General features: G+C 47.8%; 1 protein-coding gene and 1 long non-coding RNA gene across 4 annotated transcripts in view; one reads left to right on the top strand and one right to left on the bottom strand.

Moving 5' to 3' along the window:
• Positions 1 to 11,808, bottom strand: part of LOC111835933 (beta-1,4-galactosyltransferase 5-like) — a 20,110-nt gene extending 8,302 nt beyond the window's left edge. The window contains exons 1-2 of one of the 3 annotated variants that reach the window (XM_023796749.2): positions 11,164 to 11,808; positions 1,816 to 1,938 (exon numbers count right to left, since the gene is read on the bottom strand). In XM_023796749.2, the coding sequence (XP_023652517.2) occupies positions 1,816 to 1,938; positions 11,164 to 11,299 (259 nt within the window). In that variant the 5' untranslated portion in view covers positions 11,300 to 11,808. Of the gene's footprint in view, positions 1 to 1,815; positions 1,939 to 2,126; positions 2,182 to 2,353; positions 2,676 to 11,163 lie in introns of those variants that run through there. The other 2 variants (XM_072715667.1, XM_072715668.1) reach the window with 2 other exon arrangements.
• Positions 11,747 to 20,823, top strand: LOC140592319 (uncharacterized). The gene is made up of 3 exons (XR_011992687.1): positions 11,747 to 11,784; positions 15,400 to 15,450; positions 20,760 to 20,823. It is a non-coding gene; the product is annotated as an uncharacterized lncRNA (long non-coding RNA).

Genomic DNA, 20,823 nt, shown 5'->3' with positions numbered 1-20,823 from the left:
GACCAAGACAGCCAGGGATGGATTACGGACCGGGCCAGCGGGGCCGCTGCCCAGGGGCCCTTGGGGTGCAGGGGGCCCGTGGGGCCCCTAGCCCAAAACAATTTGCAACGCTTATCAACAATGTATTTTCGTTTGTCTATTTTAGAGGGCCTACATTCTTTGATCCTCTGCCTACAAGGGCCCCTGACCCTATAGGGCCTCTGATGGAAACATGGAGGGAGGGCGTTTGGCTGCCAAGGACCCTTGAATTGTGGTGGTTGTGGTGGTGGGGGGGGGGGGGGGGCGGCCCTCACGAACGTTTTGCCCAGGGGCCCACACAACCCATAATCCGTCCCTGAAGACAGCAAGTCTTTGTGGTGCGTCCTGGGCAATGTCGGCATACCACCACGAAGGATGGACCTCATCCAATGGGAGTAACTGTGGATGCAGGAGGAAGCTGACTGAAAGGGATATCTGGGTACTAACCCAGATTCTATGCAAAAAACATCAAACCACAGCTGCCCAACTTACTGCAGAATTAAATGTGCACCTCGACTCTCCTGTTTCCACCAATACTGTTCATCAGGAGCTCCACAGGGTCAATATTAATAGTCGGGCCCCTATAGCCAAACCCTTGGCCACTTGCCAATGTCAAACGCTGGTTTCAATGATGCCAACAGCACAAATCTGTGGCTGTGGACAATGTGAAACGTGTATTGTTCTCTGATGAGTCCATCTTTCCCACACGCGGGACAGTTACGGTGTGGAAAGCCCCAAAGACTGTTGTGTACCCAGAGTGCAGCAGGGGGGGTGAATCAGTGATGATTTGGGCTGCGATATCATGGCATTCCCTAGGCCCACTATTTGCTTTAGATGGGCGCATCACTGCCAAAGACTACCGAACCATTCTGGAGGACCATATTCACACAATGGTTCAAACACTGTACCCTGAAGGTGGTGCCATGTATTAGGATGATAGTGCACCAATACACACAGAAAGACTCGTGACAGAGTGGTCTGATGAACATTAAATTGAAGCTGAACATCTCACATGGCCTGCACAGTCTCCAGATGTGAATATTATTAGCTACTTTGGGGTGTTTTGGCGGAGTCAGGAAACGTTTTCTTCCACCAACATCACGTAGTGACCTGTTCTGCAAGGGGAATGGATCACAATCCCTCTGGCCACTGTGCAGGGCTTGTATCTGTCATTTCCAAGGTAAGCTGATGCTGTACTGGCTGCAAAAGGTGGCCCAACACCATGCAAGTTATTGTGGTTTATTGTCCAGTACAAAATATACAGTGTAGCACAGATAAAACCTTTCAGAAGTAATTAACCAAACTTTACAAAGAATACAAGTCTGAAGAGATGCAGTGTGTATAAATTTTACTGTGTTCAGACTTAAGAAAAATCAGCACTAGCCTTCCATACATCGCACTGCAGATTTGCGTTTATTTCCATACCATAAAGTATTACTGTATTTCCACACAGCCAACATGAGAACTATTCACTTCATGACCCTCACTTCTGTTTACAGTATGACGTGCTGAGGCTACAAGCATTTTGAGATTTCTCAAACTAGACCTATCTCTAATGGAAAAGCAGATTGGGTTCCTACACTCCTGCCCCCCGATATACAATCCAGCATTTTTTGCCGGTATTGGGCCGATACCAATAGCGTGTATTGGACTGAGACTGATCCTCCACATTCATTCATTTATTTTCTTGAGAAATTCTCTGACTGACCTGTTGTTGATGTGTAACGACTGATCACATGAGTGCCACAACCGCTGCCCTAACCGGTAACCAGCTACACCACACCAGCTGATCCCTACCTGTGCTGTTGGTGCTGCTGTAGGTCCCCCGGATCACCTGCTGCAGAACCTGCGCCCCCAGGCTCTGCATGTTCTGCCGGATCTGGATGCCACACGCCTGCACCCTGAACAGGTACTCATTCGCTGGTGGGAGGAGAGGGGAGGTGCATGGTGATGATCCAGTACAGTGACAGGAATCACATACCAGACCTAATCACGGAGCTCATGTCATACATTTATAACAGAACTGCCAGCCAATCTGAGAATGAAACCACTCCTCTGAAAACAAAAACAGACAGACAAATACTGTACACAAGGCTGGAACAATGAACCTGCATGAAGATCTACATTGCAGGCGTGCCAATCTGCTAGATGTTTTTGTCCATCACAACACCATCTGTAAACTCCACACGCCGTAGTGTGTGAAAATCCCAGGAGGGTGACTGTTGCTGATGTGCTGGAACCCTCACGTCTAGTACCAACAATTACATCATGTTCAAAATCGTTCACATCAGGCGTTTCAGCCGTACTGATCCTGAGGTAACAGTAACTAGACCACCTGACCCCGTCCATGTGAACTTGTGTTCAGTTGCAGCCTCGTGATTGGCTGTTTGTGGGAGCAGATTGTAGCCCGCCGATCGCGGCTGGCACAGCTGCAGGTCTCTGAGGCGCAGTCTGGCTGCGGGCAGCAGCAGAGCAGCTATAAGCGCAGCTGACAGTGAGGTGCCACTTGCCTGCGATGCGGGGAAGAAGGCAGGCCGTGTGGATAGGGGACGAAAGGTCAGGGACTGTCTGTCCTCATAGATAAGAAAATGGAAGGTAAAATGGCTTCTGCCGCCAGACTGCCACATCCGGCTCGCAGCGTGTGGCTCAGTGGGCTAAGCCTGGGTGTCTGTAATGACGAGGGCACTGGTTCAAACCCAGCCTCAGTACATCGGCGGGTCCTTGAGCAAGGCCCTTAACCCCCAGCTCCCTGGGTGCCACTATGGGTGGCTCCCCTTTGCAGACAGCTTACTCTACAACGAGTTGAGGGAGGCGTAAAGACAATTTCCCCACGGGGATCAATAAAAAGTATCGTATCGATCCCTCACATGCAGATAGTATCCAGTAGTGAAATCAGTTCTTGCTGAAAATTGGTGGGACTGGTGACATCACTTCCTGTGACACATAAGCAGCAGTTTAAGCAACAGACCTGTCCTCAATGGACATACAGACGCAGGCAGTCACGAGGCCTGCTCAGTTAGTGCTGAGCGCCCCCTGTCCCTCATGACCTGTTTCTCTCACACACACTCCTCTCCCAAACTCATAAAACCAAAGGAGTTCTTAGTTTTTGGGCTTATTTCTTGTTTTGTACCTAAAGTATTACAGTACCGTTCAAAACTTTGGGGGTCACTCAGAAATTTCCTTGTTTTCCATGAAAGTATACATGAAATAATAGTTTCACAAAAACGAGTCCTCTGTTTGCAACAATTACATCCTTGTAAACCTTGGGCATTCAAGATGTCAATTTGTTGAGGTAATCTGATGAGATTTCACCCTGTGCTTCCTGAAGCATCTCCCACAAGTTGGATTGGCTTGATGGGCACTTCTTCTGTACCATTCGGTCAAGCTGTTCCCGTAACAGCTCATAGATTCCAGTGGCATTGCTGGCCACTCCATTATACATAGAATACCAGCTGACTGCTTCCTCCCTAAACAGCTCACGCATAGTTGGGAGCTGTGTGTGGGTCATTGTCCTGTTGTAGGATGAAATTGGCTCCAGTGAATCACCGTCTACAGGGTATGGCATGGCGTTGCAAAATGCAGTGATAGCCTTCCTTCTTCAAGATCCCTTTTACCCTGTACAAATCTCCCACTTTACCATCACCAAAGCAGCCCCAGACCATCACATTGCCTCCACCATGCTTCACAGATATCGTCAAGCATTCCTCCGTCATCTTTTAATTTGATCTGCATCTCACAAACATTCTTCTTTGTGATCTGAATCTTAGATTCGTCTATCCATAGCACTTTTTCCAATCTTGCTCTGTCCAGTGTCTGTGTACATTTGCCCATCTTAGTCCTTTCTGTTGATTGCCCATTCTGAGATATGGCTTTTTCTTTGCAATTCTGCCTAGAAGGCCAGCATCCCGGAATTGCCTCCTCACTATAGACATTGAGATGGGTCTTTTGCGGGTATTTAATGAAACTGCCAGTTGAAGACCTATGAGGCGTCTGTTTCTCAAACTACATACTCTAATATATTTACCCTCTCACTCAGTTGTGCTCGTGGCCTCCCTCTCCTCCTTCTGTTGTGGTTAGAGTCAGTTTGCGCTGCTCTGTGAAGGGAGTCGTACACAGCATTGTACTGTACGAGATCTTCAGTTTCCTGGCAATGTCTCACATGGAATAGCCTTCATTTGTGAAATGTTTTATTTTAGTTTTATTGCTTCTTTAATCAGCACAACAATTTTCATCTGTGCTAACATAATTGCAAAAGGGTTTTCTAATGATCAATTAACCTTTTAAAATAATAAACTTGCATTAGCAAACACAACATTCCACTGGAACACAGGACTAATTGTTGCTGATAATAGGCCTCTGTACACCTATGTAGATATTCCATTAAAAACAACCTTTTCTAGTTATGATCATATGATTTATGATCATTTACAACATTAGCCATGTCTACACAGTATTTTTGATCAATCTGATGGTATTTTAATGGACAAAAAACTTGCTTTTTTCAAAAGCGAGAAGATTTCTAAGTCACCCCAAAATTTTTGCACGGCAGTGTTTATCTGTTTACTACAGAAAAAAAGAGAACAAATAGAAATGGAAAAACAGAAAACATCAGATTTTCATGCAAAACAGAAAAGCAGAATAAACCCCTTACCCTCAACTGCATCTCACTCCTATTCCTGTTGAATAAACCTGCTAAAATGAGCTTAAGCTGGTTACTGGTTTTAGCTGGTCTAAGGTGGTCATGTTCCAACTATTTCTGGTCTTTGACATCGTAACTGGGTGGATGACCAACTGGTCATGCTGGGTAGGCCAGCCTATCAAGCTGATCATGCTGGTGCAACCAGCAAAACCAGCTAGAATGAGCATCATAAGCTGGTGTGACCATCTAAACCATCGAAGTTCATTTGAAAACATGCCATAAGCTGGTCAAACAAGCTGGTTTTGTTCAGCAGGGCTTTTAAAGGAGCTCCTTTAGCCTTGCCTCTATGAGACAATGTGTCAGCCGGCGTGGCAAGCAGAGTGCAGAGTGAGGCGAGTGAGAGAGTGAGACTGCTGTAAAAAGTGCTCAGCTCCTTTGTGATGTAGCACACAATGCCCTCCAACCAAAGCCAGATTGTTCTGCTATCTTTTTCACCTTCTGCTGCCCCTCTGCAATTTTCCCCAGCCTTCAGCAACTTTCTGCTTTCCCTGGGGTGTTACAGGGCATTTGCATACAAACACTCCTCTTTGGACTTTCAATATGTGTCACGAAACTACAGTACCTGCGCAATAAATTCTCACCTACCACACAGCACTGTGGTGCAGGTTATTCATGGGGCTTGTTCTATGTCTGCCTCAGCATAAAGCCTTCGAGAAGAATCCGGAAAAGAGAGACCACAAATGCATCGGAGTGCAAGTGCTTCTGCACCTGAACACGGCCAACATGCCTGTGGCTTCTGCATGCCCCTTCTCTGCCTGAACACGGCTTGTCATATACCATCGTGTGCAGAGAGCATGCGGCTTCTGTGTGCCCAATCTGTGCCTGAACACGACTTGTCATGTCCCACGGTGTTCAGCACGCGTTTGACTTCTACATGCCCCTTCTGTGCCTGAACACGGCTTGTCACTGCCTACCTGCAGCAGTTCAGCTTACAGTCTTAACCACCCTGACCACCACACCAGCTGCATTCTACTCTAAAACTGAAACTGTGTTTTCACTGCTCCTTTACTCCAATGTAGTGACCATCATGAACACACATGCCTGCCTCACAAGCGGGTGAATATGGCCACATTCCCTCAGGAGGACGCTGGTGTCATCTCTGCCTGCTGCTCGGGAAGTCCCAGCTCTTCCCTTGCTCTGGTCTCACTTCCTGTGTGCTTTTTCTGTGGGAAAGTGACAGTACGATTTTGCACGGTGGCACGTAGAGACGGAGTGAAGTTCCTTCCCAGAATGCATCACTCTATTGCAGTACCGCCAGACTCCGGAGCACGTGACTGGAAAGGTATCCGGACCTTGCACAGGAATGTCTGTGAGTGGGTGGGCGGGTGGTGTGGGGTAGTGCTGCTTAGGTCTGGCGGGGGCACAGTCAGTAGGAAAACCATTTTCGCTCACTCGGCATGAGTAAGATCAAAACACTGGCACACTGTAGGTGTTGCTTGTTCTGCGCATACCCCGGCGGGCTAGCTGGGGCTACAGCGGTTAGCTCAGTGACCCCTAACTTTCATCACTAATGTTACTCAGTGAGACGGCTGGGGCGGAAGGAAAAACACAGCTCCCGTCAACAGGGCAGATTATCTATATAAATGTCACAGATTTACTCAGTGGGGGGTGCTCCGCAGCACATTACATCCCCCAGCTTCCCGGCTGAGTAAGCTTGGCCAGCTTTTGTGTTTGGTTTCCTCCACATTGCCCCCCACCCCACATGTGACAGGAAGGCTCAGCCCCCCCCACAACCAGACCACACCAGGCTGCGACGGCATAATGTGCCTGATGTCATGCACGAGTATCCTCCGGGGGGGATATGCCACGGTGTTGCCCCAGCAACCAGCCGCCACAGCCTGGTGAGAACCACACATCACACAGTTAGCAACATGGACAATGGACATGCAGAACACTGTACTGGCACAGCAAATCATTAGGGAAGGATTTACAGCCACAACTATTTCACTATAATTATATATATTTTACTTGAATATGCAATAAAGTGCAATAATTATTAATTCATTGTGAAATAAGATATTAGATGAAGAGGTTCAATCTGATCACCATGTGACCGCCATCTGAACACCATGTGACCAGCGTCTGAATGTCATGTGACCACAATCTGAACACCATCTAATTACTGGGAAATTGCAGTGACCTGCAAGCCTTCTGTCACACGCTAAGTGGACCTTGGAGGAAGCACAGACAGGATCGTGTTTTCCCACAGCAGGGTAAATATGGCAGGTCACAGCACCCACAAGCTCAAATGTTTCCATTTGGGGCTTCCTGATTTAAGGGTGACTCCCTGGCTTTAAAAGATGCTGGATTTACCCTGAGGGATATTTATAATCAAGTGACTGGGGTTAAGAGCCTCATAGGCGGAAAAGGCTCATCAACATGAACATCACCTTCCACAGTAGATAACTCTGCCATAACTGGTATGATAATGAACCAAGTAATGCAAAGTCAGTGATGGAGTTCAATATTTTGCAAAAGACATAATGAAGTCAGCAGGGGGTGCTTAGTGCACAATGTCCCTCTGGAGAGCAGGCTTCGGATGTCCCCGGGATGTATGGCCATCTTCAGGCACCATTTGAGTGAAGGACTTTTCCTGGTACTTCTAAGATCCGGCCTTTTCCATCATGACCTCAGTCACAGGGCGATCGGTCAGTGCGCCTGCAGAACCTGACATCTTCAGAGTGACTCCCAGAGCCCCATTTTTGAGTTGAGGTTATTTGAGTATATGTTCAGTCATCATACGTACATTTAACGGTACTGTCACTTTAAAGAAGACTGACCCCTGGCACACAGTCAAACACATCAGCATGTAAACCAAACAGCATAACCAGCAGACGTTTACTCAGCTAAAGCTGAAAATGAATGAATATCAAATAATAAAGGCATTAACAAAAACAATACCACAAAAACTAGTGAACTGAACAATTTTTTGTGCACATGCTCCTTGTGCAGTGTGGAGAGTAATTATGTTTTCCATGCATAGTCGACCTAACTTAGCTGGTTTCTGGACATGGTCTTCAGAGAGCTGTCAGGCCCACTAATGCAGCAGCACTGGAGATGTTTGTTTTACAAGCTTCAGCATAATAAAAGCACTTTGGAGATCTGGGCAGCGTGTGTAGATAAGATGTAGATAAATACAGTGGCATTTCCGTGAAAGCTTTCATGCACATGTTCTGTTTCTTGGCACATTTCTCCCTTATTTAATGAACATCCAACAACATAGACTTTCACATATACAGCCACGGAAAATATTAAGAGACCACTCTATATTTTTAAACAAATCTGCATTGTTAAATCCTGGTTTAAATGTGGTCCTGCTGGCAGAAGGTTAGGCTGAGCAGCAGGTTGCATCCAGGTTCAAAATTAAAAAAAAAAAAACAGTACGTAAGAATAAGGTGAAGCAGTAGACACTGGAAACAACCAGAAACCAGCCAGGTAATGGGCGGAAGTGACTTTATAATGGCAGAGATGACCGTCAACTTATCTGATAGCTTCTCGTGAATTGTAGGATGACATCAAGTGACTTTCAGAAGGAATGGGAAACATTAAGTACAGGTGTGAAGTGTACTGCTAGGACAGTTCATATCAGGCTCCTAGAAGCAGGAATGAAGTCCCATAAAGCAAGGAAGAAGCCCTTCATTAATGAAAAACAGAGGAAAAATAGGCTGCATTTTACAAAAAATAAAATAAAATCATATATTATTCACAGATGCACAAGCATAAATTGAGTGAAACTCAATTTTTTCCACGACTGTATATGATTTCTGCAGAATCGGACTTCTTCGCTTTACTTACTAAGTGAAAGCTAAGAATTTCAGCAGAATACTAGTCACATGACCTCTCCTGTGAAAGCCAAATGAATTTGAACATGTACAATGACAAGGACTTATTTCACTGTCCTGCACATTCATCAACTAATCATAAATGACAGCAAACATCAGCCATATCATTCAGTCAATGGGTGTCTATATTGTGGTTATTGCAGTTTTTCTCGACTGCTTTGACAGATTTCATGAAACATTCTTAACATTCTCAAAACTATAAGAGCATTTCACACTTTTTGCATATAGCACAACACTATGGTTTAGCTGCAAAAGCCTGTAGCTTACCCAAAACAATTAATTCACGTCTCAAAAGCCAATAATTCCACCAATGAATTAGCCAGTGCCACCAAAATAATTAGTACAGTCAGCATCTTTTCAACCATGAGAGCCAAAATGACTAGATATATTGTCAGTATGCGAGTGTAAGTCTGCCCCTGACCTCGAAAATTCTGAGTGATAATCGATTACCACTATCTCATTGTCAATGGCTATTTAGCTTTAGTAAACTGATACATATTCATGTCAAAGACAGCAGTTTCAACATTTCAGGGCTCTACATTACAGTATGTAAAGTGCACTGCAATTTATGTAATATATTTTTAAATCATTCTGAATCATTTTGATGACAACTGTAATTGTTATCATTGAGCATCTTGTTGGTCAAAATAATTATGTAGTTTCCCATTGTAATAACTTTACACCCTGAATTATATGTATAAGATTATTATGTTAGCCACCACTTGCAAAAGAGTTAAGCAAGCTTTCAAAATGATTTTGAAATATATTCCATAAATTGCTGTGATATGGCATTTTTTGTGTTTTTGGTTCCCACGGTACATGATTTTGTTGTCCTCTTGTTGTTCTTGTACTGCCACTTTGCTGTTTTTGTGTTATACAGTGCTGTGTGACCTTTTTGTTTCCTATTATACTGTGTCTTGAGATCTGAAGAAGTTACATGTGTACGCGAGTGCTTTCTCTCACCAGTGAACTTTACATACTGTAATGTAGAGCCTTGTGTGAAACCGGTGTCTGTGACATGAAAAAGTATCATTTTGCTAAAGAAAAACGTCAAGTGACAATCAGAAAATGTGAGCCGATTATCATTCATAATTTCTGAGCTCAGGAGCATACTTACGCTTACATTTTGACAATATATCTAAGCATTTTGACTCATGGGTTAAATGAAACTGGTTGTACTTTTCATTTTGGTGGCACTGACTACAGTAAAATCCACTTATAATTAACGGACTTCAAGGGAAAACAGTCCGTTATACCCAGAGTTGCTGTATGCTCAGAACACAACTACAGGACAACATTTACTCGTGCCACACCCCAGCGGACACACTTGTGGTATAGATTATTATATTGTACATGTAGTAATCCAACTTTACCTGACCAGATGCGTGACAATTAATATTCCTGACTACGTATCTGTGCTGGGTATCACCGGCACGCCAGGCGCCTTGTAGGCGGAGCTGCATGTCCGTTATAGCCGAACAAAATTACAGCTAAAAGCAGCCCTGGGGACCAAATTGTCTGTCCGTTAAAAGCGAAATTCCGTTATATGCGCGTCCGCTATATCCGACGCTTTTTCTGCATGTTCATAAAGGCGCACGGCCGGTGTTAGGCCGAAAAAGGCTTCCCTCCCGTAGAATGCATGCCTGTCTCTAAATGACCGATTGATCGCTGATCTGAAACGAGTTGAGCTACTTTGTCGAGTAAGGCTACCGTAGTGCTAATCAATAGCCCCCAAAAACCCGCAAAACTCTAACCCTAACCCCCAAAAAACCTCTAAAACCCTAACCCCCAAAACCCCCCTAAAAACCCCTGACCCCCAAAAAACCCTTAAAAGCTCAACTCGTCGGAACACCGGCATGCATTCGTAACTCAAAAGGGATGCCTTTTCCGGCAGGGATGCGTTTTTCGGCATAACACCTGTACCAGCGGACCTAGTCCGTTATAGACAATATTCCGTTTTAAGCGAGTCCACTATAACGGGATTTTACTGTAATTAATTAGTGGAATTATTTGCTTTTGAGACATGACTTAATTGTTTTGAGTGACTTACTGGCTTTTGCAGCTAAACCATATATAGTGTTGTGCTACGTACATGCATGAACTGTTTTGAAAAATGCTCTTATATAGTCTTGATCATAATGTTAAATATGTTTAATGAAATGTGCAAAAGCAATCAAGAAAAACTGTAACCAGTACTGATATTAACTAATTAAGCCGTGCCATGGAAAAGCACATTTACCCCATTCATGATTTTGCAACGCGCGCACGGACACACTCTCAGTCGATAGCTTCGTAACTCAATATACAAAAAATGTGACAATGATCTCCGTTAATCAGCCCAACGCGATACCGGTAAAGAAGAGAAGGAAAACGCGCTTCCTCAATCCCCTTGCCGTCAATTCTTTTTATTGTTACTTCCCTGTAGGATTTACAGCCTTTACAGATTTATGAAACTGCATGACCCATGACAAGCAGATCATTTCTGCTTTACAGCTCAACTGGCTATTTCGATTATCCGTGTCACGAAGCAAGGTGTTGCCTGTATATTGTATAAAACATAAACATTAATCACTTAAAACACGAATGAAGACCGAAAAATCTTACCGATGCCAGGCGCGGAGTAGATGAAGTACATTCCCGATGTAGAAAGAGAGAAGAGGAATAAAATGCTCATGTATGACCTTCTCCTTATTCGCAAATGCAGCAACCTTTTATAGGACGATAAGTTAAATAAATTCATTTTAACAAAGTGTGCTATCGTCTTACAAGCCTTCGGCGCTTCTCACGTTTACGGCATATCCTGTATGCGAATAGGAAATAGGCTAGGGGCAGTTACGTGGGCAGAAAGGAGTAGCTCTCCGAGAAAGCGCTCAGATGCTTCTGTGCTGAAAATGTTTGCGTGATCACTTATTACTTATTATTGCTCAATACTGTCAGACGCTATTTCAGCCAGTCGCTGGCATTCCGTAGGTCCTGGGCGGCAGATGTCATCGCTTCTTCTTAACGTGAAACGCGGGGGAGCGTCTGCAGCCACCGGGAAGGCGTGCAACAGGCACCGGGAAGTCGGGCAGTAACAGGCACTTAAACCCATGGACTAACACACGCTTAATCACGAGGCGTGACACACATGAACCCGGGGTATAAAACGCACTTACAGGTGCTGCAGCATAGTGACAGTGCTGAGGTCAGGAGCATTAGGAAACGTGCTGTTCTTGGAGGGTTAAGGTTAGTGTTCTGAGCTGGTTAGTGTGACCGCGGTGTTAGACCGAGCGTCCTTCAGAATCACCATGGAGAGCTTTGACAGCAGCTGGCTTACAGCGGGATTTTCGAAAGCACGTGTTCCGGTGTCATTAACACCAACTGAACGATGTTTTAAAAATGTATACCCCTTTTGGACAGCAGCCTTGTTGCGTTCACACAGATATTGCTTTTCCTGCTGGACCGGGAAAGTGCTCTTTATACTGCATCATAAGATACAGGATATTAAATAATGTTGGTCCTGTTCATTTTCCCTGCACATTAAAAAAAAAAAAAAAAAAACATGTTAAAGTATTTTGGACAGAGCACTTATGGTACATATTTAATTTCTTATTGTACAAGATGTCAGAAATATCCAAATCCATTTTTGAAAACTAAGGCTTATACAGTACGTGGAAACTATTCCAGAAATTACAGGGCAAAAGGCAGGGAACATCCAGGACAGAATTCCAGTCCTTCACAAGGCAGATACAGTACATGCTGAGTGACTCTGAATATGACAATCGGTTTCAGAAAATGGATAGATGGTTATGTTGTCAGGATTGATGTCCTTCTGGCCCTGCCCTATGTGTCTTGTACCCATTTGGCCAACAGGTGTTGCTGTCTATCCTGTTTCCTCCTATGTCTTTTAGCTCCTTAATCTCTAGTGTCTTTATTTGCTCCCTGGAATGCTGTGTGGCTTAATGTGCCAAGTGGTCAGCCACTATCCCCCACTCCCCTTTTTGGTTGTGTGTTTGAGGCTGACCAGAGGCTAGTTTTAATTTTCTTAGTGTTTGGACCTTTTCAGTATCTGTTAACTGACCTCACCTGCTCCTCGTTAGCTGTAGTTCATAGTAGTCCTCACCAGCCCCTTGTTATCAATGTAAGTGTCACGCCCCGCTCCGTCCGCTCCCGATGTGTGCCACGCCCACCTCGTTACCTCGTGTTCAGCCCTAATTGTGATTGCCTGTGTCCTGTTAAGTCTAGCTTGTCTTGTGTATTTAGTCCTCGTCTGAGTCAGTCTTCCCCAGACTTGTCATTGTAGTGTCTCGTTGGATGTCCGTGCCTGTCCGTCCCTCAGAATAAACCCCGTTTCCCTAATTCTGGCTGCTACTCGCCTGCTTCCTTGCTCGCCTCCCCGTCTGACGCTGACAGAATGACAAGTCTCCCGAACAACGCAACGCAGCAGGGCGAGGACCACTGGCTCGTCCTGCTGCATGAGGTCGCGTTTTGGCGTGAGTTGCCGGAGATCCAGGAGGACCCCGGCTTATACGCCCTGGTCGAACGGAGCGAGGAGCTCCTTCAGGGAGTGAACCCACGCACCGAGGAGCGCAACATGGCGGAAGTGCGCTCCCTCCTGACACAGCTCGTTGGCCGGGTAAGGGAGAAGCCGCTCGCCGACGCAGGGGTAACTCCGCCCCCACCTACCGGACCAGGTCGGCGCAAGAAGAAGAGGCGAAGGGGAAAAGGGGAAGAAGCCGCCCCGACGCTCTTCCTCGGCGCCTGCTCTCTTCTCCCTGCCTGGGACGACAACGCTGCTGCCCGCCTGGCCGGCTTCCATGCAGAGAAGCCACCTCCGCTGGAGGCTTATGTTTATCGGCCGGAGCGCCTGGGTCTAGGCGGAATGCGCGCCGTAAGGGACGCTGTTCCCCGGGTCTCGCGGGCCCGTAAAGGGACAACGCCTTCTCGCTCGGCGCCCCTCCTGCCGCCCGTGCTGAACCTACCGGCCGCACTGCCTGCTCCGGACCTGGCTGTTCCGGATCTGCCCGCGGCTGCGCTGCCTGCCGCCGCCGCGGATCTGCCCGCGGCTGCGCTGCCTGCCGCCGCCGCCGATCTGCCCGCGGCTGCGCTGCCTGCCGCCGCCGCCGATCTGCCCGCGGCTGCGCTGCCTGCCGCCGCCGCCGCTCTGCCCGCGGCACCGCCTGCTGCTGCTGCCGCCGCTCTGCCCGCGGCACCGCCTGCTGCTGCTGCCGCCGCTCTGCCCGCGGCACCGCCTGCTGCTGCTGCCGCCGCTCTGCCCGCGGCACCGCCTGCTGCTGATGCCGCCGCTCTGCCCGCGGCACCGCCTGCTACTGCTGCTGCCATCCTGCCAGCAGCTCTGCTTGACCAGCCAGTCCTGCCTGACCCGCCTGTCTCACCTGACCCGCCTGTCCTGCCTGCTCTGCCTGCAGTCCCTGCGGCTGCCACCATTCTGGCTGCGGCACCCGCCGCGGCGCCCCCTGCTGGCTGCGGGATGGCGGCACCCGCCGCGACGCCCCCTGCTGGCCGCGTGATGACGGCGCCCGCGACGGCGCCCCCTGCTGGCCGCGCGATGGCGGCGCCCGTCCTGCCGGCTCTTGACCTGCCTGTCTCGCCTGTCCTGCCGGATCTTGACCTGCCTGTCTCGCCTGTCCTGCCGGATCTTGACCTGCCTGTCTCGCCCGTCCTGCCGGCACCTGAACTGCCGGTCTCGCCCGTCCTGCCGGCTCTTGACCTGCCTTTCTCGCCCGTCCTGCCGGATCTTGACCTGCCTGTCTCGCCTGTCCTGCCGGCACCGGAACTGCCGGTCTCGCCTGTCCTGCCGGCTCCTGAACTGCCTGTCTTGCCTGTCCTGCCGGCGCCTGAGCTGCGTGAGGTGGCCGCGGTTGCGCCCCCTGCTGGTCGCGTGCTGGCGGCGCCCGCCGAGGCACCCCCTGCTGACCGGACGCCGGAGGCTCCCGCCGAGGCGCCCCCTGCTGGCCACCTGCCCGCGGCCCTGTCCGAGGCCGCATCTCCCGTCCTGCCCGCGGCCCTGCCCGAGGCCGCATCTCCCGTCATGCCTGCGGCCCTGTCCGAGGCCGCCTCTCCCGTCAGGCCCGCAGCCCTGCCTGAGGCCCTGACTCCCTCGCCCTTACCCCGGCAAGGCCAACGCCCCCCAGGACCCCGCCTGTCGGTGTCCCGTAAGGGACGGGGACATAGGCGTCGGGCCCGGGTCCCGCCCGCCCTGCCCCCTGGCTCGCCCGTTCGGCCCCTGGCTGTGGCTCGGTGGCTGCCTGCGGGTCCTCCGGCTCGGGGTCGGCGGTCGCCGCCGGGTCCCCCCCTGGATCCTCGGTGCCGGTCCTCGGTCCCGCCTCCGGGTCCATGTCGGCCGCCTCCGGGCCCCCCTGCTCCGGCTGAGCGTCGGACGGCGCCTTTGCCGGCTCCGGTTGCGCCTCCGCCTGCCGCGGCTTCCCCCTCCTGCCTGCCTTCACTGGGTTTCCCTCCTGCTCCCTCCGTGTCCCCTCCGTCACTCCCTCGTCCCGTTCCCTTGGCCCCTGGGTGGTCCCCTCCTGCTCCCTTCTCCCTCTCCCCTGCGGCCCCTCCGGCCGCTGCCTGTCGCCCGCCTGGGCTCCCTCGTGCTCCCCTTGCTCCTCCTCCCTTTCCCTTTCTGCCTCCTGTCTCTGCTCCTCTGCCCTCTGTGTCTCCTCTGTTCACTCCTGGCCCCTCCGTGTCGCCTGTGGGTGTTCCCTCCGTGTCGCCCTTTTCTGTCTGTCTGTCCGCTTTCCCTGTTCTTTGTTGGGTTCTGTCCTTCGTCTCGTCCCTGTTCCTGTTTTGTGTCTCTGTCTTGTTCCCTGTTTTTGGTTGATGTTTTGCTTTGTCTTCCAGGTCCTGTTCCCCGGTTCCGTCTCGTCCGTCGCCTCCTCTCGGGCACGCCCGGTGTGTGCGCCTTTGGGGGGGGTTATGTCACGCCCCGCTCCGTCCGCTCCCGATGTGTGCCACGCCCACCTCGTTACCTCGTGTTCAGCCCTAATTGTGATTGCCTGTGTCCTGTTAAGTCTAGCTTGTCTTGTGTATTTAGTCCTCGTCTGAGTCAGTCTTCCCCAGACTTGTCATTGTAGTGTCTCGTTGGATGTCCGTGCCTGTCCGTCCCTCAGAATAAACCCCGTTTCCCTAATTCTGGCTGCTACTCGCCTGCTTCCTTGCTCGCCTCCCCGTCTGACGCTGACAGTAAGTGCCTGCTTTGTTCTTTTTTTTTAGTTGGTCATTTTGGTTGTTTGTCTTGTGTTAGTGGTGGTCTGTGGTAGCGTCTTAGTTTCTGTGTCACTGTTGTTTTCTTGCTCAGTTCACACATGTTTTCCTAGTTAAAGTGCTAGTTGTCCTTCTGGTAGTTTTAGTGAGTGATGTCCCCATAAAGTGCCGGAACGTGTTTTGAGTCTTTGAGCCTTTTTTTTCAAACATAGAGAGACCCCTAGTGGGTTCTGGCAATGCTGTGAACAATCTGAGAATGAAGACTATATGCATTTGCATCAAATGAATAATGTGGCTGGTAGGACAGCAGCATCTGATTGTGTTATGCTAAATATAATCTTATAAAAATACTATGTTTCTTTCAGTTTACTTATATTTATTTTCAGTCATAATGTATTTACAGTAAAATATAGTGATGGATCTGGGATGAACTCACTTGTTGCTAAACTGTTGCCAATTAGGTGCTGTAATACATATGACCGTTTTGTTGGGATTTTGATGGGAGTTTTTCAACTGGGGATATGGGGGATTTAGAGAAAGAATGAGGTGTTGATGCGTTGGGCTGTAGCTTGACAGTCTCATTGGGGCAATGAAGATATTTAGCTGAGGATGTGTTATTGCCGTATGTCAGATGTTTGGAGCAATGCAAACCTGGCTAGTACAATAATATAAATAATACAAATATAATCATGTACATTTATTCATTTGCCAGATTCTTTTATCCAAAGCGATTTACAACAAGGGAATGGTAGTGTTGTAGTCAAGACCGCCTAAACCGAGACCAAGACACTGCCGAGACTTGAGGGTACCAAGACCAAGACACACTAAGGCGTGACCAAGACCAAGACTGGTCGAGACCAAGACCAAGACCGAAAACAGACTAGGGCTAGAATCGACATCACATTACTCAGATCAACTGTAGAGAAAAAAGGCATTGCTGTAAAGTGTCATTACTCGTTAAATCAAATTCATGTTATCTTTTCAATTATATTGTCCATATGTTCATATGTCTCTCATTTAAAATCTCTCACATTTCTCATAGTTACGAGGCCTGATGGAAAATAATATTCTCAGCAATCCTCTCCTATAACCATTTAATCAGACCTCGTCAAGGGAAAGAGATGGGATGTACCAGAAAGATGTTCATATTAAGTCTCTTATACCAGGGAGAGAGGCCTCGGGTAAGCTATGAATACGGCTATGTAATGATCCTCTGCTTTGAATTGAAGAGAATGAGCCTCCAGATTGACTTGCACCTCCAAGACCGTGCTTTCTAATGAATGTAAAATACCTAATTTAATTGAATTATAACTATATGCTATTAGTGCTGGGAGATAAAACGATCTCCATTTTTTTATCGATAAAAAATAAGGACGATCACGATGATACACACAGACTATAAAACTCAATCAACCAAATTTGCTCCATTTTAGAGAATGCGCTGAGACAGACAACTCGATGGCCTATCGAGCAGAGGTTTACTGAATGCCAGCACAACAGCCAATCACCGACGATGTTGTAATATTGCCCATCTTCCCTTAAAGAAGCAATGGGTGGAGTATAAACTGACTGCAGCCAAGTCGGACAACTTCTACTCCTCGTAGTCTGTGAGACCTGACTGCAATGGCAGCACTGCCAGAAGGGTGTAGATAAATCTATACAAATATCACCTGCATGCCTTCTTCACAGATTGGACGATCGGTATGTCTTTCTGATAGGTATGTCTGATAGGTATGTCTTTCTGATTGTTATGTCTTTCTGATGGGTATGTCTTTCTGATGGGTATGTCTTTCTGATGGGTATGTCTTTCTGATGGGTATGTCTGATGGGCATGTCTGTCTGATGGGTATGGCTGATTGGTATGTCTTTCTGATGGGCATGTCTCATGGGTATGTCTTTCTGATTATGTCTGTCTGATGGGTATGTCTGTCTGATGGGTATGTCTGTCTGATGGGTATGTCTGTCTGATGGGTATGTCTGTCTGATGGGTATGTCTGATGGGTATGTCTGATGGGTATGTCTGATGGATATGTCTTTCTGATGGGCATGTCTTTCTGATGGGCAAGTCTCATGGGCATGTCTTTCTGATGGGCATGTCTTTCTGATGGGCATGTCTTTCTGATGGGCAAGTCTCATGGGTATGTCTTTCTGATGGGCATGTCTTTCTGATGGGCAAGTCTCATGGGTATGTCTTTCTGATCAGTATGTCTGATGGATATGTCTGATGGGCATGTCTTTCTGATGGGCAAGTCTCATGGGTATGTCTTTCTGATGGGCATGTCTTTCTGATGGGCATGTCTCATGGGTATGTCTTTCTGATCAGTATGTCTGATGGATATGTCTGATCGGTATGTCTGTCTGATGGGTATGTCTCATGGGTATGTCTTTCTGATGGGCATGTCTCATGGGTATGTCTTTCTGATAGGTATGTCTTTCTGATAGGTATGTCTTTCTGATAGGTATGTCTTTCTGATGGGCAAGTCTCATGGGTATGTCTTTCTGATCAGTATGTCTGATGGATATGTCTGATCGGTATGTCTTTCTGATGGGCATGTCTTTCTGATGGGCATGTCTCATCGGTATGTCTTTCTGATGGGCATGTCTGATCGGTATGTCTTTCTGATGGGTATGTCTGATCGGTATGTCTTTCTGATGGGCATGTCTCATGGGTATGTCTGTCTGATGGGTATGTCTCATGGGTATGTCTGTCTGATGGGTATGTCTTTCTGATGGGCATGTCTCATCGGTATGTCTTTCTGATGGGCATGTCTCATGGGTATGTCTGTCTGATGGGTATGTCTCATGGGTATGTCTGTCTGATGGGTATGTCTTTCTGATGGGCATGTCTCATCGGTATGTCTTTCTGATGGGTATGTCTGTCTGATGGGTATGTCTTTCTGATGGGTATGTCTGATGGATATGTCTGATCGGTATGTCTTTCTGATTGGTATGGCTGATTGGTATGTCTTTCTGATGGGCATGTCTCATGGGTATGTCTTTCTGATAGGTATGTCTTTCTGATAGGTATGTCTTTCTGATGGGCAAGTCTCATGGGTATGTCTTTCTGATAGGTACGTCTTTCTGATCAGTATGTCTGATGGATATGTCTGATCGGTATGTCTTTCTGATGGGCATGTCTTTCTGATGGGCATGTCTCATCGGTATGTCTTTCTGATGGGCATGTCTGATCGGTATGTCTTTCTGATGGGTATGTCTGATCGGTATGTCTTTCTGATGGGCATGTCTCATGGGTATGTCTGTCTGATGGGTATGTCTCATGGGTATGTCTGTCTGATGGGTATGTCTTTCTGATGGGCATGTCTCATCGGTATGTCTTTCTGATGGGCATGTCTCATGGGTATGTCTGTCTGATGGGTATGTCTCATGGGTATGTCTGTCTGATGGGTATGTCTTTCTGATGGGCATGTCTCATCGGTATGTCTTTCTGATGGGTATGTCTGTCTGATGGGTATGTCTTTCTGATGGGTATGTCTGATGGATATGTCTGATCGGTATGTCTTTCTGATTGGTATGGCTGATTGGTATGTCTTTCTGATGGGCATGTCTCATGGGTATGTCTTTCTGATAGGTATGTCTTTCTGATAGGTATGTCTTTCTGATGGGCAAGTCTCATGGGTATGTCTTTCTGATAGGTACGTCTTTCTGATCAGTATGTCTGATGGATATGTCTGATCGGTATGTCTTTCTGATGGGCATGTCTTTCTGATGGGCATGTCTCATCGGTATGTCTTTCTGATGGGCATGTCTGATCGGTATGTCTTTCTGATGGGTATGTCTGATCGGTATGTCTTTCTGATGGGCATGTCTCATGGGTATGTCTGTCTGATGGGTATGTCTCATGGGTATGTCTGTCTGATGGGTATGTCTTTCTGATGGGCATGTCTCATCGGTATGTCTTTCTGATGGGCATGTCTCATGGGTATGTCTGTCTGATGGGTATGTCTCATGGGTATGTCTGTCTGATGGGTATGTCTTTCTGATGGGCATGTCTCATCGGTATGTCTTTCTGATAGGTACGTCTTTCTGATGGGTATGTCTCTTTCTGAAGACATACCGATCAGACATACCTATCAGAGAACTGGCCCATTGAACAAGCAAAGGAACTAATAATAATAATAATAAGTAATTTCGTATTTTGTCATATCAATATTTATTCACTTTACTGGGAGACATCAACTCAAATTATTTCCAAACATTTGAGGATCGCCTCTTGCCATTTCCAGAGCCACTTTCCATAATGAATCAAATGGCGTTGTACGTAATACAAACTGTATAGCAAACAGCCTATCCAACCACAAAAGTACCCCACGATGTCCAAGCATTTCATCTTGCTTATATAAAAGTTTCAAAGAGCCAACAGGATTTGAAAGCTCTGACACGAATCAAACATCATTGGTCACGTGATATTGCAAAAACGAAGCAAACTCTGACTCCCAGCTTCGAGTCGCTGAACTTCACTTTGACGAGGTTAGCTCCAAAATCTTGGTATTTTATGTCCCCTCACTAGTTTTAGTTAGTTCATGTTTTATCTGTTTTGTTTCAACCCCTCATGGGCCCTTTTGTCACATCGGGACCTGGACCACGCCCCACAGCAGATGCAACCCGGAAGGGAACAGCCCCTTTTAGTTAAAAGGACGGTCCTGGACCAGTGGACCAGCAGCGAAGTATTGTTGCCATTGTTTAGATGTGCCTTGCTCTCTCTTGCCCCGCGTATCCTGCCTGCCCTGTCCTCCTCGCCTGCCCGTCCCGGACCTCCTGTCATCCTGCCTCCTGCCTGTTCCCTTCTCCTGTCCTGCCCTGCCCCGTGTCCTGTGTGATCGTGTAGGACTGATCCCCTTGGCTTACGACCCTTCTGTTCCGTCCCCGACTATGTCTCCAGTGCCACCCTTTGGATTTGTTGTTTTTCGGTACCGCAATAAACCCGGTGTCTCCCACATTCTGGGTTTGGACTCTGGTGTCCTGCCTTATTGTGACAGAATACTTCGCCGCCTCAAGATGGACGCAGTGGAGAACCCATCAGCACTTCAACGGCAGGTGAAC

The sequence above is a fragment of the Paramormyrops kingsleyae genome, chromosome 8 (genome assembly GCF_048594095.1).
Source record: "Paramormyrops kingsleyae isolate MSU_618 chromosome 8, PKINGS_0.4, whole genome shotgun sequence".
In the NCBI taxonomy this organism is placed as follows: domain Eukaryota; kingdom Metazoa; phylum Chordata; class Actinopteri; order Osteoglossiformes; family Mormyridae; genus Paramormyrops; species Paramormyrops kingsleyae.
Note: the sequence above shows the minus strand (reverse complement) of the source record. Positions and strands in the feature narration are given on the sequence as shown.